The sequence below is a fragment of the Phodopus roborovskii genome, unplaced genomic scaffold (assembly GCF_943737965.1).
Source record: "Phodopus roborovskii unplaced genomic scaffold, PHOROB, whole genome shotgun sequence".
In the NCBI taxonomy this organism is placed as follows: domain Eukaryota; kingdom Metazoa; phylum Chordata; class Mammalia; order Rodentia; family Cricetidae; genus Phodopus; species Phodopus roborovskii.
Window position 1 is genome coordinate 19,359,149 of NW_026126541.1, and position 15,638 is coordinate 19,374,786.

Genomic DNA, 15,638 nt, shown 5'->3' on the forward strand with positions numbered 1-15,638 from the left:
GCTTGTTCTCACCTTCTTATCTTAAGCACCTCTTAATGATTTAAAGCCCCTCCATGTAGTAACTAACAGAACATCAGTGAAGGCAGTCTCTACATGAACCTGAGTTCTCTGTATTTACCAGGGTTGTGGTTTGGATGCAGTAGCTGGTAGCAAGCAGCTCAGCCAGTTTCTCTCTACCTTTTAAAGTGTGTGTGTGTGTGTGTGTGTGTGTGTGTGTGTGTGTGTGTGTGTGTGTGAAATGTATGTTTCCATATATTTATTTATTTAGGTAGGGGTAGGTGGCTCATACTCTTGAACACCATGGCACATGTGTAGAGGCCAGAGGACAACTTGCAGGATGCCACACTTGCCATCTCAGCTGCCCATGCTCACACTTGACAAGGTGAGCTCCCAGTCTGAATGAGAGGGCCATCTTCTTCTCCAACTTCCTGCTAGTTCCTGTCCGCCACTGCCACTTTATAAAACATGCTTTAGCGGGGACTGACATTTCCTCCCTGTCAGAAATCCAACCAGTATCCAGAAGCATTGATCGTGGTTAGACATTCTTCCCTACTGTACGTACAGTGCCCCCGCCTTCCCCTATCTCTGACTGTGGTTACGTGCTCACTGGCGTTTCTCTGTCTTGTGTTTGATCTCTCCTAAGCCACTTAAAACCATTTCTCAAGTATCTGTTCGTCCCAATCTTCCTTCTCCTTAAGGAGTAGCATCCATACTGGTGGCATTAATTGTTAATACTATAGGCTACTGGCGTCCACATTTTTTTATTTCTAACATGCATCCAGCTGTTCACTCAACTACTTCACTTAGGGATATTAGATATCATTAAGGGCCATCAGATTCTGTGCCCCAAGCAAAACTTGAGAAGGAGGCAGCTTTCTTCGGCAGTTAGGATCTACTGGGGTCAGGTCAGTTGACAGTATAAGAAGGGTAAAGTTGTCCAGGAGGAAGAATTAAACACACTGCTTTTCTAGTGGATCTGAATGATACTTTAGGATCACGGGGGCTAAGGCCTGCTAGGACCAACCTACTCACCGACACTCTGGGATTTAGTTCAGGGGTTTCTAAGCAAAAACACCATGGCAAATGCCAGCTCAAATCTGTTTAATGCTAGGAAGAGCCAACACAGAGGGCCTCTGGTAGGACTGGAGTTCAAAGCAGTGGGAACAAGACTTGGGGGACACAGATTATGTGCTCAAGGCCACTATTCTGAATAGCCTTATGGTATCTGTGGCTGCTGTCCTTTGGAGTTCATGGTACATGGGCGTGTCGAGACTAGAAGCAAGTCCAAACTCCTATTGATTTGGGAGTTTAAGGTGTGTTTAGAAACTGTCAGGAGCACTTTTGTTAAAAGCTACTTCGCAGTGGAGAAACAAGAGAAAACACGCCTTCCCTAGTTGCCCGAGAAAGATAAACTCAGGACAAAGAGCTGTCAGGGGAGGACTAACTATTTCTCTGTAATTCATGAACTGCCTACATGATTAACAGATTTAATTCCAAAGAACAGTTCCCACATAGTAGACACACTTTCATGCTTAAATTTAATTATTTCAAATGTTTTGCCATCTTCTATATGGAGAGTATGGTTGCTGGGCCATGTTCAACTTGGTGAGAAAGTGCCAAACCACCTCTGTGCCCATCAGCAAGGGGTGCAGATTTTTGCTGCCCAGCATCCTTGACGGCATCTGTTAACGACTTTCCGTTTTTTATCCATTGGGACAGGTGTGTTGATACTGTTTTCCTGTGGCTTTAACTCACTTTTCTCTCTGGCTTGTTTCTAAGCATGTTTTCATGTGTCCATCTCCCATTCACTTACCTCCTGGGGTGCATCTGTTCAAACCCTTTGGCCACTTTTAAATCAAGCTACCTTCTAGCAGACTTGTAAGATTTGTTTATATATTCAAGACACAGGCCTTTACTGTGGAATAGCTATGTTCCTTCTCATCCTTTCGCAGTGAGTGTGAATTCTTGGTATTTGCAGGCACTCCCTCAGAGACCAATGGACACAAGTAGAGTGGCCACTCACCTATGAAACTGCAGCTTTACCGGGGTGCTTGTAAATCCTTGCTTTTGCCGGAGAGATTTCATCTGTTTCCACGTCTGTAGAACACTGTGCAGGAGGGAGTGGTCCTTTTCCCTTTCTGCATGATACAGCCGCTTTGTGTCACTGTGAGAATAATTGCAGACCAAGAGTGGGAAGCAGGGCTAGAACTATCAGTCACTTGGAACACCGTAGAAGAACATACTGGACTGAACCCATCTGCTCCCCCTACTTGACTCACATCTGGAACCTCTGTCTTAGGATGCTTTTCTTTTATCCACTGAAAACCCAGCAGAAATGCACTTGGCAAAGGTTTTTTTAAATCACTATTCAAAAGTGCTCTGTTAAAATGTGAGCTTTCTGGGAAAAGGGAAATCTCCTAGCTGAGGAGTCAGACAGATCCCAAAGGAATGGACAGAAGGTGCTGGAAGAAAGGTGCAGTAAAGGAAGGAAGGGGCTGGGAGCCCTGGCATTCTGGTGATGTGTCTTGCTATGCATATGACACTTAGATCATTTCTGGTTGGTACTCTACTATTCATGACCAAACAGTGTAAACCAGTCAGTGCTTTTATTTGCTCTCATACAAGGGTGTGCTCCCATAAGATTTAAGTTCTATTTGAGCAGCCCTGCAGTCACTGATTTAGGAACAGTCAGATATTTTCAGGTCTCAAAGTCTCAAGAGATTTTGATAAGAGGAAATGATGGGCATAACCCTGAGGTGCTAGGGAAGGACAGTCATTATGTAAAATACTTGAGGGTAGAGAAATACCATTCACTAATCAACCTGTATCACTTCTTTGGTGGGTGGAGTCTTCTCTCAAGAGCCCTTTTATTAAGACATTAAAACCCACTATCCCTGACCATGAACCCTCATGCCCAAAACCATTTTAAAGGCCCCACCTCCAAATACTGTCATCAACAACCATCTGGATATACCACTGATGGCACTGTTAAGTGCCTAGATCACGAGAATTCTAACTTAACCAAAAGACTGGATACATAATTTGGCTACACCGCTGGTACACAGCGACGTGGGGCCTCGCTGGAGGAACTACGTCACTTGTGAGGGACTTTAATGGATGCTTCTTGCACCTTCCCCCTTTCCTTTCCCCTCTTTCTGCTCTCTGTCTGCATGCTATTAAGTCAGCGTCGTCCTCTGACACATTCTCCCCCTCCCTCCTCAGGTGATGAGTGTCAGTCTAAGTAACAGCTCTCAGGTCGTCCAGGCTGTGATTTTCTGTTTGACAGACTCAGCACTTTCCAAGCTCTTACCTCCAAGTTCACTGACTTCTCTGTCCGCTCAAACCTGCTTTTAAACCAAGTCCTCGAGTGAGCTTCCTTTTCAGTTACTCTACTTTCCAGCCCCAGTCTTTCTCTCTGGGAATTCTGCAAAGTTTTTCATCAAGAAATCTTTCATCAGTAGATACTAAAGCTTATCAGGATCTTCTCATGGTAGTTCTATGAAATGTTTCTACACCATCACGAGCCTTAAGGAAAGGCTGGCAACAGTTCTGTAATCTCCTGAAATCAAAATTTCACCTATCCCAGAGCAAGCACAGCATGTCATCTAACCTACTTAATTAATGTTTGGTGCATAGAGGATTCACTGAAAACCTACCTTATCTGCCAGTAATAATCTTGTAACGATTCTCTGGTAAACTGGTTTATTTCTGGGTTTCTGCTGGCTACTTTGGTGGTCTCTGTCAGTGCTCTCAGCTGCAACCAAGAAAAGAGGTTCTTGCTGCATTGCGTATACACGGGACCGCCACTCTAGCTCATGCGTAGGGACCTAAGTCCAGATGTGTGCAACAGGATCAGGTCAGTGTAAATTTTGTCCTACCTTTCATAATTTAATAATGAAAATTTAGTAATGAAAACAAGGTAAGAATAGACAAATAAGTGAGTGGAAGAGATGGCCCTAAAGCACATAATAGCCCATAAATATATGCAGCAGACTACAGCAAAGTCAGCCCTTCAAGTGTTTTACTATCTATCCCAGGCTGGTCTGAAACTGAAAGCAATCTTCCTCAGCCTCCCTGAACTGGAATAACAGGTGAGTACCACCATGGCAGGCTACATTTGTATCTAACAAGTAGGCATTGGTTAAAGTATAGCTCATACGCAACCTTTTGAGATGCCTGGTGCCTCTGTCAACATTGCACGGTTAGTGAAATACTGTAACTATTTGATTTCAAGCATACTCAGTTGAATGAGAGTTACAATTATTTTTCTCTAAGAGAACATTAGTTACCAAAAGGCTTAGGCACCAGGAACCCAAAGAAGGCCTAGATGAGAGATGGCATAATAATCAATGGATACATTTCTGACATAGATGACTACTTTGATTAGCCATTCTCAGAAGAAGACTATTCAGTTTCACAGGAGGTTCAAGACTGCAGCTGCTAATAATAATAATAATAATAATAATAATAATAATAATAATAATACCCCACTAAAGTGCAAGACTTAAAAGTGGTATCTCTTAAAGCCATCTCTGGTGGTTTGAAAGAAAATGGCCCCAAAGGGAGTGGCAGAAGTGTGGCTTTTTTGGAGTGGGTGTGGTCTTGTTGGAAGAAGTGTGTCACTGCAGAGGTGGGTTTTAAGGTCTCATATATGCCCAAGCCACACCCAGTGTTTCAGACCACTTCCTGTTGCCTGTGAATCAAGATGTAGTAATTTTCAGCTCCTTCTCTAGCACCATATCTGCCTGCATGCTGCCTTGCTTCCCGTCTTGACGATAATGGACTAAACGTCTGAATGGTAAGTGAGCCACCACAATTAAATATTTTTTCTTTGTAAAAGGTGCCACGGTCATGGTTGTCTTTTCATAGCAATAGAAACCCTAACGAAGACACCACTGTAATTTCAAATGTTCTTCTTGCATTACAGGGCCAAGAGTAGCGCTGACTAGTGGATGCTTTACCTGCTGCAAACGTCCTGTGGGGCAGGCTTGAGGCTGTCTCCTCAGCAAGTCAAATCTCCCAAATTGTTCTCAGATCACTATTCTAAGGGTTTGATCTTTTTAAGCACTAAGGGGGAATGTTCTCTGCTAATGGTTCTGCTCCAAGAGCGTCCTTTTCCAGCATTATTATTATTGTTGTTGTTGTTGTTATTTGAGAGAGGGTTTCTCTGTATTGCTTTGGAGTCTGTCTTGAAACTAGCTCTGTAGACCAGGCTGGGCTTGAATTCACAGAGATCTGCCTGCCTCTGCCTCCCGAGCATCCTCCTCCAGTATTAAGTGTTGGACCCTAGAAAGCTGACGGGAGCCCCCTTACCTTCTCATAGAGCAGCTGAGATAAACCCTGCTTCTGCCTGTCCTGGAAAGACTCATAGAGCTGGAGCAGCCTGGCACACAGGACTTGTTCTTGATTGAAGAGCGGGTGATGGCTGAACTGCAAGCCCACGATGTTAAGATCTAACTGGTACGTTTCCCTTTGACCATCCATTCTGCTTCTAAAACAGCATCCCAAGTCAGATTTCACCGCCTTTTAAGAAACACATGTCCAAGTTCATTTGATTCTGTTGCCTCTGAAACCACAAGTAACTTTTCCTTGTAAAATAACTTACCAGGAGTATTTAAAACCCAGCGCTTCAGAACTATAAAGCCAGCAAGGGGCTAATCTTTGAAATTTATTTGGACCCTTGATTTAATAAAATAGTTTTATATTACATTTTTCTTTTTTATTATGACACCTTATTTTAACACAGAATCTTAATCATCTTGCTGTAAATTATTGTCTTCTATGCCATAACTCTTTATGTGGATGTTAGACTTTCAATTTACAAGACCCAAAATAGTGTTTTATAGGAACACCATGGCAAACTGTGTTACAACTTTTGCATTAAGAGTTTTGTCTTGTGAGTCAGATTACATGGAATTTTCTATTAAAACATTATTTAGAAGTGAATATACTGGTAGTCATCTGAGGAGTCCCTTGAAGAAAGCCAGACTCTCTGAGGGGTCTATGGGCACGGTCCCTCTCTCTACAAAAGACCGTCTCCATTTGGAAACTAGATTGTACCTCCGTTATAACTACCTCAGTCTGAAGGTCTCAGATTATATGCAAAATGGTTCATCTATGTTTTAATCTGCTCTCTTCGATTTAAGCATGTGTGTATAAATGTGTGTGTGGATGATTTTTAGTGGTGTTATTTGATTTAGTGGTGTATAGTCTAATCTAATTCCCAGGATGAGCAGCCTCAGAAGGACAACATCGAACGCTCTCTCTGGCTCAGTCTGGTGTGAATCCACCTCAGAAGGGCAGCACTGAGTCCTGTCTCTGGCTCTGTCTGGTGTGAAGGGTCTACTGTCCGGGTTTGAATGGGGCTTTACCCCTCTGAAGTTCACACTGACATTTGATTGCTAAAGTTGTTTAGAAATAGAACTAAGTGGGACTTTCAGGAGGTTATCAGTGCTTTTTTCTCATGAGCAGATTAATCACCTGATTAGCAGCTGCATGTGACTGATGGTGTCTTAGTCTGCTTTCTATTGCCATAATATAGACCACAGCTAGGAGTAACCTGGAGAGGAAAGGGCCCACTGTCCCACAGACTTGCCCATAGGCAGAGTCATTGTCTCAATTGGGGTTTCCTATCCCAGATACGTCCAGCTTCTGTCCAGTTGACAAAAAACTAACCAGGACAAATGAATTAACTGGTCCCCTCAAGAGTGGGCCATCAGCTGTTGAAGTCTGTTTTGCTGAGTCTTGAATGCACCCTGCCTCTTGCTAGGACATTCTGCACTGTCTGGGGACTCTGCCAGCTTGGTCATTATGAGGCGTAGTCCCTTGACCTTGGAGAAGAACCAGGGCCTCACTAAACACCTTTGAAGCTTACACAGTCTGTGACTGTTATTTAAACAGAAAACTGACCAAAGCCATGCAGTCTGTGTCATTGCTATCACACCTGCTGTTAGGCTGGAATAAACAATGTCCCATCCCAAACCTGGAATGGTAAACCGGATGCTCCCTAAGAACCAGAAGCCTCTGACTCCCTACTTTTTCCTGAGTTAGTAACTCGGCTTTAGTGGCTTCAAAGAGGAGAAAATCCATAAATGCTAGTTTTTTTTTTTTATTAGCCATAATCTGTTAGGTTCCTATCCTTTATATAATGTCCAACTCAAGTCCACCTCAGGAATTTACCATTTAATAGTATACTGGTAAGCTGGCCATTACCTGGAAAAACACCAAGAAGACATCACAGTTTAAAACTATTAGATGACAAATTTGGAGATTCAAGTTAGAGAAGCTTGTCTTGTTTAGCAAACACAGCACTAGCTAGCTGTGACACACACTTGATTTTATTTGTTCCAGTGAGGAGACATTAACCTTTGCCTGGTCTTTTCTCACCCCATACTTACTGGCTATGTTCCTCGGAAGCTAAAACAGAATAACAGAGCTGATGGAATTTCTAATAACAATCAGAGAATGTGAGTTCACACTGTAAGCAAAATCTAAAGGAGGGAGTGACTATAGACGTCAAAAAGTTCGGCTGTCCCTGGGTGTAGGGAGCCGTCCCCACATTCTCCATTACAAGATGGCACTGGCATCCGGCTGGCGGTTGGCATAAATAAGCCTGTGCGCGCGTGCAAGGGGATTTCTCCTCCCCGTGGCGTCATTCGGCCTGATGAGCGAGCAACCAGTCAGGGAGTGACACGTCCTAAGCGAGGCTGAGTTTCTATATAAGGGTGTGGGTTTTTGCTCCCGGGGTCTTCGCTCTGCAGTTGGTGTAAGCTTATGCTCTGCCTCTCAAGAAGCATTAAAGCTATTATCGCAGAAGGATCCTATCTGTGTGCCGAGACGGTAGCGTGGGACAGTTGGTGCCGAAACCCGGGAACTCGACCAATCCATCGTCAGCACCATCGAAGACCCCCAACTTTCGAGTTGGGAGGATTCAGAACTGCGAGGAGGTAAGTTCAGTAAGGTATGATTGATCCTCATAACATCTTTGCTTTAGTATTGGTTGGTATCGCTTTCATTCTCTTTCTGTTGATCCTCTTTTGTTACCATCGAGGCCGCTGCTAAGGAGATTTCTGTACTTAAGTTGGACGTAGATAAGCCGCGGTACACTGCGCCTCTTAAGTCTTTTGTAAATAAAAAAGCAAGGTGTTCCAGATCCACTTTTGGTTTCGCGTGGTGCCAACGCTTGTAAGACGGACGTAGATAAGCCGCGGGCGTCCGTCGCGCAGCCATCGGCTCTACGCATTCCACTGTTACAGCACTGCAGTCAATCCTTACACAGCGGGATCTGAAGCTATCTCACCGACTCCTACAGCAATTTGTCAAGGATGTAGACAGTGTAGCTCCCTGGTTCGCGGTCTCGGGCTCTCTCTCATTGGCCTCATGGAGGAAGTTATGAAGGGATCTTGAGCATGCTCGGGCCAATGGAGAACTTGGGCCTAGCGCTATGGCCATCTGGACAATGATAGAAAATTGTTTAGAGGATGAGGATTGTAAGTCTGCTATTGCGGAGGGACAAGGGATTTTAACCGAGTTTCAGGATAGTCTATCAGAAGCTGAACAAAGCGAGAGGATGGGTGCGCGCAAAAAGGAAACTAAAAGTGAAAAAGGACCCTCTGGAAAAGATAGTCAGTCAGGAGGAGAAACCAAAGAAATCTCTTAGGAGGTCTAAAAAGAAAGACCTAAAGAAAAGGGAGAGCTCAAGCAGCCTCTATCCTAAGTTATATCTGGAGGCCCCGGGTATTGAAGGCCCCTCTGAGTCCGAAGAGTCTGATGTCTTGGACACGGAAGAGGAGGCAGACTTGGAGGAAGAGGCCGCCAGATATGAAGGGGAAAGGTACCACCCCGATGATGATTTTGGCTTTCCTATTACTATTAAGAAAGGGGACGAGAAGCCTTCTGCTTTATTGCCTTCTGCTCCTCCGCCTCCATATGAGCTTGATAACCGAGGGTCCCGAGGATCCCGTAGAGAAGGCTTCTCCTTAATCCCGTCAGGGGTCAGAAGAAAGCTGGCTTCCTTACACCTCACATTTCCAGTTTTCGAGAATGCGGACGGAGGGAGAGTGGCCACCCCAGTGGATTATAATCAAATAAAGGAATTGGCGGAGTCAGTCAGAAAATATGGAGTTACAGCAAATTTTACCATAGTTCAACTAGAAAGATTGGCCCTGTATCATTTGACTCCAGCAGATTGGGGAGACGATTGCAAAAGCAGCTTTGGTCAGCATGGGCCAATATATGGGATGGAGGGCCCTCTGGCATGAGGCGGCCCAAACACAGGCAAGAGCTAATGCTGCTGCAATAACTCCGGAGCAGCAAGCCTGGACTTTTGAATTACTCACTGGGCAAGGCCCTCATGTTAATAATCAAATGAATTATCATTGGGGAACTTATGCACAAATTTCAGCTACAGCCATTAAGGCCTGGAAGTCGCTCTCCCGTAAAGGGAGGGTAGTGGTCAGCTTACTAAGATCAAGCAGGGCCCCCAGGAACCTTTCTCAGACTTTGTAGCCAGGATGACAGAAGCAGCAGAACGCATTTTCGGGGATACTGAACAAGTCATGCCCCTGCTAGAACAATTGATTTTTGAACAAGCTACCCAAGAATGCCGCACCGCTATAGCACCTCGAAAAAATAAGGGGCTACAGGATTGGCTCAGGGTATGTAGGGAGAGAGGGGGGCCTCTGAGCAATACAGGTTTAGCGGCGGCAATTATCCAGGCGCAAAGGCAGAACAAAAAACCTCCCGGTAAGACATGTTTTGGATGTGGAAAACCAGGGCACATAAAAAAGGACTGTAAAATGTCCAACGCCCCTAGGGCGAGCCTCTGCACCCGATGTGGCAAAGGCTACCATCGGGCGGAGCAATGCAGATCTGTTAGAGACATTAAAGGGAGACTCCTCCCTCCGACAGAGGCTCCGACCCTTGAGGTGTCAAAAAACGGGCAGACGGGCCCTTGGTCCCAGGGCCCTCGAAGATATGGGAACCGATTTGTCAAATCTCTGGAAGGGAACCAGGAGAGCGGCCAAGCAGACCCATCAGAATGGACCTGCGTGCCGCCTCCTCAATCTTACTAATGCCCCAAATGGGTATTCAGCCCGTGCCTTTAGAATCAATTATTCTGCCTTCAGGCACTATGGGATTGATCCTTGGGCGAGGCTCCCTTATAGCACGGGGGCTCATAGTACATCCAGGAATTGTGGATGATGCCCACACCCCCGAGATACAGGCACTATGCTCCAAGCCCTACCGGGGTTTTCTCTATCAGTCAGGGAGACAGGATTGCACAATTGCTGCTCCTACCTCATGATAACCAACATGGGCCCATTGATGGTGTCCCAAAACAAATGGGGTCCTCAGGAACGGACTCTGCCTATTTGGTCATGTCTTTAAATAGTAGGCCAAAAACTACACTTTGGATAAATGAAAAGAAATTTGAAGGCGTTTTGGACACGGGGGCTGATAAGAGCATTGTCTCCACCTACTGGTGGCCGAAGACATGGCCAATGGTGGAATCGTCACACTCTTTACAGGGTCTTGGCTATAAGTCCTGCCCCACTATCAGTGCCGCCCCCTTAGCTGGAGAACCCAGGAGGGTCAAAAAGGGCAATTTACTCCTTATGTATTACCGATGCCTGTGAATCTATGGGGACGAGATGTCATGCAAGACATGGGACTGATGCTGACAAACGAATATTCACCACAGACTCAGGGGATCATGGGCAAGATGGGATATCGGCAGGGCAATGGTTTGGGCCGCTATGAACAGGGGCGCCTTGAGCCCGTTGCTCCTAACCCCAATAGAAATAGACAGGGTCTGGGTTTTCCTAGGCGCCACTGAGGCAGCACGACCCATACCTTGGAAAACGAGGATCCGGTATGGGTTCCTCAGTGGCCGCTTACCTCTGAAATATTACAAGCGGTGAATCAGCTTATAGAGGAGCAATTAAAATTAGGCCATATTGAGGCCTCCACCTCACCATGGAATACTCCAATTTTTGTAATAAAAAAGAAATCTGGAAAATGGCGCTTGCTTCATGATTTACGTGCTATTAATGAGCAAATGCAGCTTTTTGGCCCCATACAACACGGTCTACCGGTGCTTACCACACTTCCCAAATTTTGGCCACTATTGATTGTGGATATTAAGGATTGTTTTTTTTTCCATACCTTTACATGAGCATGACAGACCCAGATTTGCCTTTACTTTACCATCTATAAATCATGCTGAACCGGACAAGAGGTTTCAGTGGAAGGTCTTACCACAAGGCATGGCAAACAGTCCAACCATCTGTCAGCTGTATGTGTATGAAGCCTTGGCCCCAGTTAAAAGACAATTCCCTTCTCTGATGCTGTTGCATTATATGGATGACATCTTGCTATGTCATAAAGATTTTGATCTTTTAAAACTGGCATATCCTGTATTGTTGCAAGCATTGGAGAAGAGAGGCCTATATATAGCCACAGATAAAGTACAAATCTCGGATACTGGACATTTTTTAGGCTCCAAGATCTTTCCAGATAAGATTGTGCCGCAGAGATTAGAAATCAGAAAGGATTATCTACATACTCTTAATGATTTTCAAAAGTTATTGGGGGACATAAATTGGCTCAGACCTTTTCTAAAAATTCCCTCCGCCGATCTTAAGCCTTTGTTTGATGTGTTGGAGGGAGATAGCCACATTGCATCCCCAAGAGAATTGACTCCCGCCGCAAGACAGGCTTTACTAAAGGTGGAAGCAGCCATACAGATGGCTCAATTGTTACGCATAGAGGAAAATAAACCGATTACTCTATGCGTGTTCAGGACAAAAGGGCTTCCGACCGCAGTATTATGGCAACAAGGTCCTTTATTATGGATACACCCTAATGCTTCTCCCATGAAAGTTATTGATTGGTGCCCGGACGCGGTGGCCCAACTGGCCATGAGAGGATTAAAGGCCTCCCTCATGCACTTCGGCATTGAACCTAATTTGCTGATTGTACCCTATAATGCTGTACAGGTTGCCACCCTTGCTGCTACTTCAAATGATTGGGCTATTTTGGTCACAGCCTTTGTTGGAAAGATAGACAATCATTATCCTAAACATCCACTTTTACAATTTGCCCTTAACCAGCCTATGATTTTTCCAAAAATTACCTCAAGTCATCCTATTAAAAATGGACTGGTGGTGTATACTGATGGGTCTAAGACAGGACTGGGAGCTTTTGTGGTGGAGGGCAAAATATACTCCATACAATTTCAGGAAACATCGCCTCAAGTGGTGGAATGCATGGTAGTTTTGGAAGTACTACAAAGGTTTCAGGGTCCATTGAACATCGTGTCAGATTCATCTTATGTAGTTAACGCTGTAAAATTGTTAGAAACGGCTGGCATTATAAAAATGACCAGCAAGGTTGCAATCATTTTTCTGGACATCCAAAATTGTCTGCTTGCTAGAGGGCAGCCTTTCTTTATTACTCACATAAGGGCACATTCCGGGCTACCAGGACCCATGGCCTTAGGTAATGATTTGGCTGACAAAGCAACTAGATTGGTTGCCATGGTTCTAGCCCCGCCACTAGAGGCTGCCAAGGAATTTCACAAGAATTTTCATGTGACTTCTGAAACCCTGCGATGCCATTTTTCCATCACTAGGAAGGAGGCTCGTGAGATTGTTGTCAATTGTCAACATTGTTGTCAGTTTCTGCCTGCACCCCATTTTGGAATTAATCCTCGAGGCATTCAGCCCTTACAGGTTTGGCAGATGGATGTGACCCATGTCTCATCCTTTGGAAAGTTACAATATGTGCATGTATCAATAGACACCTGCTCTGGCGTTCTCCATGCCACACCACTCACTGGGGAGAAAACCTCCCACATGATTCAACACTGTCTTGAGGCATGGAGTGCCTGGGGTAAGCCTAAATGTTTAAAAACTGACAATGGGCCTGCCTATACTTCTCAAAAATTCAGACAGTTTTGTGCACAAATGCAAGTCACACATGTCACAGGCTTGCCATATAATCCTCAAGGACAAGGCATTATTGAGCGTGCACATCGCACACTCAAATCATATCTCCTTAAGCAAAAAGGGGGAATAATGATGGGTTTGCCCCCCGTGCCACGGGTGGCTATAGCAATGGCACTTTTCACCATGAATTTTTTAAACATGGATGAACATGGTCAGTCTGCGGCAGAGCGACATTGCTCAGACCCATGTCGACCTACGGAACTGGTAAAATGGAAAGATGTGTTAACCAATGAATGGAAAGGCCCAGATCCTATTCTAATAAGATCCAGGGGAGCTGTTTGTGTTTTCCCACAGAATGAAGAAAATCCTTTCTGGGTCCCAGAAAGACTCACTCGGATGGTCCTGGAGCAGAAAGATGTGGAGACCCGAGGACAAGAAAAAGGGGAGCCGACTGCTCCCCTTGATGTCACTGATGATACTCAGCATCCCAGCTGTCCAAGGGGAGCCTCGTTGGGGAATCATGTCAACGTTCCCACTTCCAATGCCGGTGATGTATAATGCTCAGGTCTTTCCCCGATTCTTTGCCACCAATAGGGAGCTGGGTCTAGCCTTTTTGTCTAAGGAAAGTTTCGGAGGCTCTGGATAAACAGACTTCAGCCAATACTCAAATTCAGGGGGGCTTGATGTTGGTGAACCAACGTATAGATTTAGTACAGGAGCAGTTGGACATATTATGGCAATTGGCCCAATTGGGCTGTGAGCAGAAGCTCCCTGGTTTATGTGTCACCTCCATTCAATATGAAAATTTTACCAAAGCAGCTAATTTGTCTAAGAGTCTTTCTCAGTTCATGTTACAGAATTGGACCGCAGAATTTGAACAGACCCTCCGAGAATTGAGGACCGCTATTATCCAGATTAATTCCACCCGCCTCGATCTGTCCCTGACAGAGGGCCTATCATCTTGGATTGCCTCGGCTGTTTCCTATTTTAAGGAATGGGTGGGGGGTGGGGTTATTCTTTGCAGCCATCTGCTGTGGTCTGCTGTTGCTTCTTTGGCTGGTTTGCAAAACTCAGGAATCAGGCAAAAAGAGATAAGGTGGTTATCGCCCAGGCACTTGCCGCACTTGATAGTGGAACGTCAGCTGATGTTTGGCTGTCTATGCTTAAGCAATAGGCCGCCGGCCGGATAGCTCTTGCACACCCAGAGCCTAGGCTCATTGCACAGGGTAGAGTGTCTGGCTTGAGCAGCCCATGAGGGATGTTGAGCAAGGCATCGCACAGAGAGTTGCTCAATAGGCAGGCCTCTCTGGGAGGCATGTTGTCCTGCATAAGGGTTGCCTGCCCTAGTTCCCCTTTCTCAGAAAAACGGCAGAGGACAGGTCGAGAGCACCTCGGGTCAAGCTAACAGCCTGATGGCGACTCTTGTACACGGTCTTAATGTTTATTTGGGAAGGTACGACCTCTGCCTCTATCCCTCAACATATGGGTGACCTATTTGCTTGTGAAAATATAAAGCCTTATCATTAAATAAGAAAAAAGGGGGAGATGTAGGGAGCCGACCCTACATTCTCCATTACAAGATGGCACTGGCATCCGGCTGACAGTTGGCATAAATAAGCCTGTGCGCGCGTGCAAGGGGATTTCTCCTCCCCGTGGCGTCATTCGGCCTGATGATCGAGCAACCAGTCAGGGAGTGACACGTCCTAAGCGAGGCTGAGTTTCTATATAAGGGTGTGGGTTTTTGCTCCCGGGGTCTTCGCTCTGCAGTTGGTGTAAGCTTATGCTCTGCCTCTCAAGAAGCATTAAAGCTATTATCGCAGAAGGATCCTATCTGTGTGCCGCGTCGTTCTTGCTGGCGAGACGGTAGCGCGGGGCACCTGGGTAATGTGCTTTGTGAGTTCTCTGTAGCCAAAAATGATCAAATAAGTAGAGCATTCATGAGGCAGATTTTAATTCAACAGCGGGAAACTATTAGTTCTATGGAGCACAGGAATGGATTATCTTGGGAGACAGTAAGTTAGAACTTCCACTCCCAAGAATTCTCTATCTTGGTTTACAGTACCAAAGTCTACCCATTCAACCAATAAACCAAGGAATTACCCTTTCTGCTATTAACCACTGTCTGTCATGTGCAGAGACACCATGACTATGGCAACTCTTATAAAAGAAAGCATTTAATTGGGGGCTGGCTTACCGTTTCAGAGGTTTAGTCCATTGTCAGCACAATGGGGAGCATGGGGAGCAGTGGCTGAGAGCTACACCCTGATCTGCAGGTAGGAGAGACAGACAGAGAGAGAGGGAGGAAGGGACACAGAAAGACACAGAGATGGAAAGTAGAGAAGGAGTGGAAAGCAGGGAGGGGGACAGAGAAAGAAAGACTGGGCCTGGCCAGCTTGGACTTTTGAAAGCTCAAAGCCCACCCCCAGTGACACACTTCCTCCAACAAGGCCACCCCCCCCCAGTCTTTCTCAAATAGACTCCCTGATGACTAAGCATTCAAACATAGATAGGAGCCACTCCTATTCAAACCACCACAGAGGCATTATATAGTGAAGCTAAATTCATACAAACCTAAAACCAGCATTTCTATTCTGTGATACTTACCCAACAGAAACTACATGTACACATACTGTCAGAACACATGTGCAAACCTTTCTCAGCATTGTAGCTACAACGACCAGCAACCAG

The 15,638-nt window shown here is 45.4% G+C and overlaps 1 protein-coding gene across 1 annotated transcript in view; it reads right to left on the reverse strand.

The window, feature by feature from the left end:
- Cc2d2b (coiled-coil and C2 domain containing 2B) overlaps nt 1–15,638 on the reverse strand; it is a 95,934-nt gene that overhangs the window by 53,953 nt on the left and 26,343 nt on the right. Inside the window, exons 8-10 of the mRNA XM_051200039.1 lie at nt 5,314–5,523; nt 3,657–3,754; nt 2,024–2,164 (exon numbers count right to left, since the gene is read on the reverse strand). Coding sequence (XP_051055996.1) covers nt 2,024–2,164; nt 3,657–3,754; nt 5,314–5,523 — 449 coding nt within the window. The remainder of the gene's footprint in view (nt 1–2,023; nt 2,165–3,656; nt 3,755–5,313; nt 5,524–15,638) is intronic.